Source organism: Octopus bimaculoides, chromosome 3, assembly GCF_001194135.2.
Source record: "Octopus bimaculoides isolate UCB-OBI-ISO-001 chromosome 3, ASM119413v2, whole genome shotgun sequence".
NCBI lineage: Eukaryota > Metazoa > Mollusca > Cephalopoda > Octopoda > Octopodidae > Octopus > Octopus bimaculoides.
This window is the reverse complement of record NC_068983.1, coordinates 74,987,929-74,993,731: the sequence shown is the minus strand read 5'-3', so window position 1 is coordinate 74,993,731 and position 5,803 is coordinate 74,987,929. Positions and strand designations below refer to the sequence as shown.

The window sequence follows — 5,803 nt, the reverse complement described above, 5'->3', positions numbered from 1 at the left end:
TATATATATATATGTATATATACTTACATATATACATATACACAGCATATATATATATATATATATATGTATGTATGTATGTATGTGTGTGTGTATATATGTATGTATGTATGTATGTGTGTATGTGTGTATGTATACATAAATTCATACATACATGACAAGTGCTTATCAAATTCGGTCGTTTTCTGTCAATGCAGTCACTCAATAGTCTATAAATTCACTTAAATCATGCAACCATCCAACCAAGCAACCATTCGCTTGTCCCCTGCATTGACAAGGTCAGCTTCATTTTAACACTTTTATACGCTTTTCAGATTTTACGTATTGCATATCATCTATTTAATTATATTGAGTTTTCTGTGTGAGTTACTTTGTTTTTAATGATATTAGAATTATGCATTAACCGATATCATTGCGTGTCTAATATAATCAAACATATACAGAAAAATACAATGATATTTTTTTAAAAATGTACAAGTTGATATACTCACATAAAAGAAACACATACACACATACACATTTACACACATTTACACACATTGCATTTACACACATTGCGAAATTTGGCCGCTTCTATCTATCTATCTATCTATCTACACATACATACATACGTAAATGCATATATTTTTTATCTTTTACTTGTTTCAGTCATTAGGTTGTGACCATGCTGGGGCATCGCCTTGAAGAAATTTTAGTCGAATGAATCGATCCCAGTACTCTTTTTCTTTAAGCCTTGTACTTCTTCTATCGTTTACTTTTTCCAAACCGTTAAGTTACGTGGACATAAGCACACTAGCACTGATTGTCAAGCGGTGGTGGTGGTGGGGGCCAAACACACACACACACACACACACATGTATATACACGATGGGCTCCTTTCAGTTTCCGTCTACCAAGGTTTAGTCAAACAAGTTGATCCCAGTACTTATTTTTAAAACCTGTTACTTATTCTATCGGTATCTTATTGCCGAAACACTAAGTCACTGGAATGGAAACATACATTTGTATATATATATATATATATATATATATATACAAGGATACATTAAATGCGTTGTACAGTCGTAAGTAACTCTCTTTTTTATACAATCTCAATGTAGGAAAAACAAAAGAAAAAAAGCCAAATCAGAGGCATTGGTTATATTCTTAGTTGATATTTCAACAGGAACAAACTTCCCCTTTCTCACTGCTTCTTGATGTACTACACATAATGGACAACTGTACTTTCTGTGTTAAATTAGACAAAACGAAGAATAATTAAGTAAAAAGTATATTTTACACTGACTGAAACATAATGCGATCTTAATTACTTAAAATATTTATTTTGACACAGAGAGCATAATTAATACGTTCACTAAAACTATAACCAATTTAACATCAAAGACAGAATAGATATTGTGCACTCAGAAGAAGCTTAAATAATATTAAAAGAGCAGAATCAAATTTTCTCATCATCCAACTACAAAACTAATCAAACTGATTTTATGACCGTTGGTTCATACATTCCTTCAATTCCAAAATTACAAAGCAACCCCAGCCCCGCTATTTCTATTTTGAAATAACAGATTTTCCAATAATCGAATGGTTCATGGTTATCTAAAATAAAACGAATAATTACAGCTTTCAGTTCAATGTTTGAGATTGTTGTCCTCCAAATACCAAGGTAATATTGGGTTTCAAATTTTGGTACAAGGCCAGCAATTCTAGGGAGGAGTTAAGTCGATTACATCGATCCCAGTGACCAACTGGTAGTTATTAGATCTACTTTGACAGGATGAAAGGCGAAGTCGACTTTTGGCGAAAATTGAACTAAAAACGTACAGACATAAGAAAAGCCGCTATGCATTTTGTCGGCATTGCAAATGGTTATGCCAGCTTGCTGTGTATTATTACCGTGGTAATAATAAATGATGTAATTAACGATGTGAAACTATATCACACTTGAAACAACTGAATATTGAAACTATCTTGCAAGCAAGAAAATCTACATTATTTTCAATAGAAAACCGTGGTTAAAAAGGCAAAAGACTAAATACTTCTAAGTTGGTATGGTTGCAGAAGCATCTGCAGAAGTAAACTGCTATATAGGCTCATACATTTTGAATTTATCAAATCACTAATTTTCCCATAATCGGGAAAATTTTACAAGATGATAGTCTTATTATCTTTAGCAACTATAATAAAAAGCAAACTATAAAAGCATTCTTCAACTTTTACAATGCTTTTGGTTTTAAAGTTACTGTTAAAACCTGCCAAAAGCAATTAACGTTTTGGACATCACATTAATTCAGGATAACTCAACATACAGAAAATCAATCGAGAAAGAGACTACATTCAGAAATACACTAACCACTCGGCGAAAATTGCAAATATTCTAGTCCTTAAAATATCAACCAGAATCTCTCGATTATCTTCTAACGAAACATTTACATCATTAAAAGTTGCGGTTTACCCTCAAGAAATAAAACACCACAAACCACTATACTCCATTCTCAACTCAGAAAGAGAAATAAAATAAATACATCAGAATAATCTACTGTATAAGTTATAAATAAAATCCATGTAACTAGAAAATTATCTCATCTTTTGCAAAAATACTTCATACTCAATCACAAATAATAGAAGTCATTACATAAAAACAACATGAAAATTACCTGCTCTACCAATGATAACTTCTCATAAATATTATCGAATTCTAACCAAATAAACTAAAATAAGAAAAACCTGATAAGTTCAATACAAACAACTATCGTGTTTTCCAGCATGTTTTTCGAAATTTTCACGGCAAAATTTTAAGAGAAGTAGATCCAAATTTAAAAAGAAGTAGGTCGACTTATGTACCAAGACGACTTTGAGGACAACAATTCCAGAAGAAACCTCTGGCGTTCTCGGCTCCCGGACTATATCCCTGTTCACTGTTACTATCTGCTTTTATAGCAAGTTGATGCAGGTAGTTTATCCCATCTCTCTCCATGAAATTGAAAAGAAAGATTTCGCTTAGGCATGGCATTTATGTATGTATGTATGTATGTATGTATGTATGTATGTATGTATGCATGTATGTATGTATGTATACACTCACACACATACCTATATTTCCTTAATTCCGTTTTCTGCACAAAAGATGAAGAAAGAAACCATATATTAAAACTTGTTAAAACTTGTTTCAAGTAAAATGAAATAAGCACTTACCTGTTATAAAGCACAATATCGGGAAGCCATAATTTGTTGCACGGAATACGCAATACTGATAAATTGTTGTAATCAGCTGGATCCCAGATTAGTTTTTCATCTTTCCACGACTGAAAAGATAGGAAAGTGAAAAGTATTAAATTTAAAATATACTCTGTGACTGATAACGTTAGGCAATGCATAATTCTGATGCCTTCTCTATTTGATACATACAAATGAAAGAATATGAATTTTGGACGCGTTTTGTTTTTAAAACCGCTCAGTTTATTTATGTTTCAGGTAAGGCTGCCGAGAATTACTAAAATGTGTCCGGTACTATGTCGCGTAGGATGGTCCCCAGATATTTGTTCCTACTTTTGATTTTTTAATATATCAGCTCAGGTTATAAAGTGTTGAAACATGTTGGGAATTATCTTTAGACTATAAAAAAGTTATTAGCAAACATCTAGCAATTTTTGCTCAAGTAACACTTATTCGGCATTTTTGTTTTTAAAATATATCATCTGAGGTTTAAAAAAATGTTGAAATCAGCCCAGAATTATCACCAAGCTATAAAAAATTATTAGTAAATAAGTAAATATCATTTTTTACTTCCCACTTAATTGATTCTACTTCAGTTTTTCGTTTATAAGTCAACTGAGAATATCCAGGATAGCAAAGATATGGAAAAATAATATTAGTAATTTCCTAATATCATTTTTCATTTGAACCTAATTTTGATCATGTTTTAACTACTTTTATCTCTCGGTCGAGGAGGCCCAAAATAGCTACAACAAGTCCAAGAATTGTCGCACGTACTACGAAAAGAAATTAATACTTGTCACACTTATTCCTATTTCTTTATTGCCCACAAGGGGCTAAACATAGAGGAGACAAACAAGGACAGACAAAGGGATTAAGTTCTTGTAAGGTTACATCGACCCCAGTGCGTAACTGGTACTTATTTAATCGACCCCGAAAGGATGAAAGGCTAAATCGACCTCGGCGGAATTTGAGCTCAGAACGTAGCGGCAGACTGCTAAGCATTTCGCCCGGCATGCTAACAATTCTGCCAGATCGCCACCTTTTGTCAAACTTATTCCTCTCGTCGCATATTTGATTTTACTTTATAGTTTTAATGTCCCAAGCAGTAAGCAGGCTCTCACACGCTTTATTATTATACATGATGCGGATAGTGTCGCATAAATACATCAATTTTAAACAATTCTCTTTCCAAACACCAGCAGATGTATATCTCTGCATTATTATTTAGTGATTCGTTCACGAATGCTCAAATATGTTACAGAGGTATCATGCATCAGTTAAAAATGCCCCACATCGCTAATACATGTCCGTAGATGTTTCCCATACTTACTGAAAATGTGAAGCAATAATACTCATAATTTTTCAACATTATCATTTTCAACCACATATACTGATCTAAAAATCAAATTTTCTTTAACTCGCAGTTACTCCTTTTGAAACTATCACTAGTATATAAATTCAGTGTGAAATAAATCAATGTAAATCTTCCCATCAATTCTAAACTAACCTTTGCACTTTGGCTTGATACTCACAACTAAAATTAAGGTCAACTCCTGCAAATATGAAGTGTGATTAATCGAAAGAAAACATTGCAACACTAATGTATTGGCATGGCTATGTGGTTACGAAGTACGCTTCGCAACCACGCGGTTGCGGGTTCAATCCATCGCAAGACATCGCGAGCAACAAGTGTCTTTTACTGTTACCCTGGGCTGACCAGTGTGATGAGTTAATTTGGTAGACAGAAACTGTGTAGAAGCTTATCGCACACACACACACACACACACATAACATCTCTGATTCATGAGAAGCGATAAATTATTCGACTCAATACAAATGTAGAGTATTCTTTAATACATTATAATTGAAAGGCTTCAATTTCCCGTACTCAGAATTGCTTGTTTCCGATCAACAGCTGGCAAACTGAGCCTGGTTTTCTTTTGAATATCGACTGTCCGAACACGTTTTGAAATATGAATGAAAGCTTGAAGTAGACGCTTATACTTATGATCTCTTAATTTAAAAACCTTTGTGAACGACATGTTCAAAAACGGCTGCAGCTCAGGATTTTGATTTTTTTCTGGTTCTCGTGGCAATATTATTATAAACGTCAGAAATTCCATACAGTCGAAGGCATGAAACTATGTTGTTGCTTAAGAAATGTACCACAATAAAAAGTTTAAGTAATACTTTTAATTAATGTTTTTAAAAGCAATGTGAGTGTGCAGGCGATCATTTTGCATGCGACTGTGCAGACGCATACATATACACATATATGCACTCATAGACACACACATATATACAAAATTATATATTCATGTATACATACTTGTATACACATACACTATATATATATATATTTTTTTTATTGCCCACAAGGGGCTAAACAAGGACAGACAAAGGGATTGAGTCGATTACATCGACCCCAGTGCGTAACTGGTACTTTATTTATCGACCCCGAAGGGATGAAAGGCAAAGTCGACCTCGGTGGAATTTGAACTCAGAACGTAACGGCAGACGAAATACCGCTAAGCATTTCGCCCGGCGCGCTAACGTTTATGCCAGCTCGCACCCTTACATACACTAT

General features: G+C 33.5%; 1 protein-coding gene across 1 annotated transcript in view; it reads right to left on the bottom strand.

Moving 5' to 3' along the window:
* LOC106880955 (acetylcholine receptor subunit alpha-type acr-16) overlaps positions 1-5,803 on the bottom strand; it is a 174,631-nt gene that overhangs the window by 69,342 nt on the left and 99,486 nt on the right. Inside the window, exon 3 of the mRNA XM_052966225.1 lies at positions 3,193-3,302. Coding sequence (XP_052822185.1) covers positions 3,193-3,302 — 110 coding nt within the window. The remainder of the gene's footprint in view (positions 1-3,192; positions 3,303-5,803) is intronic.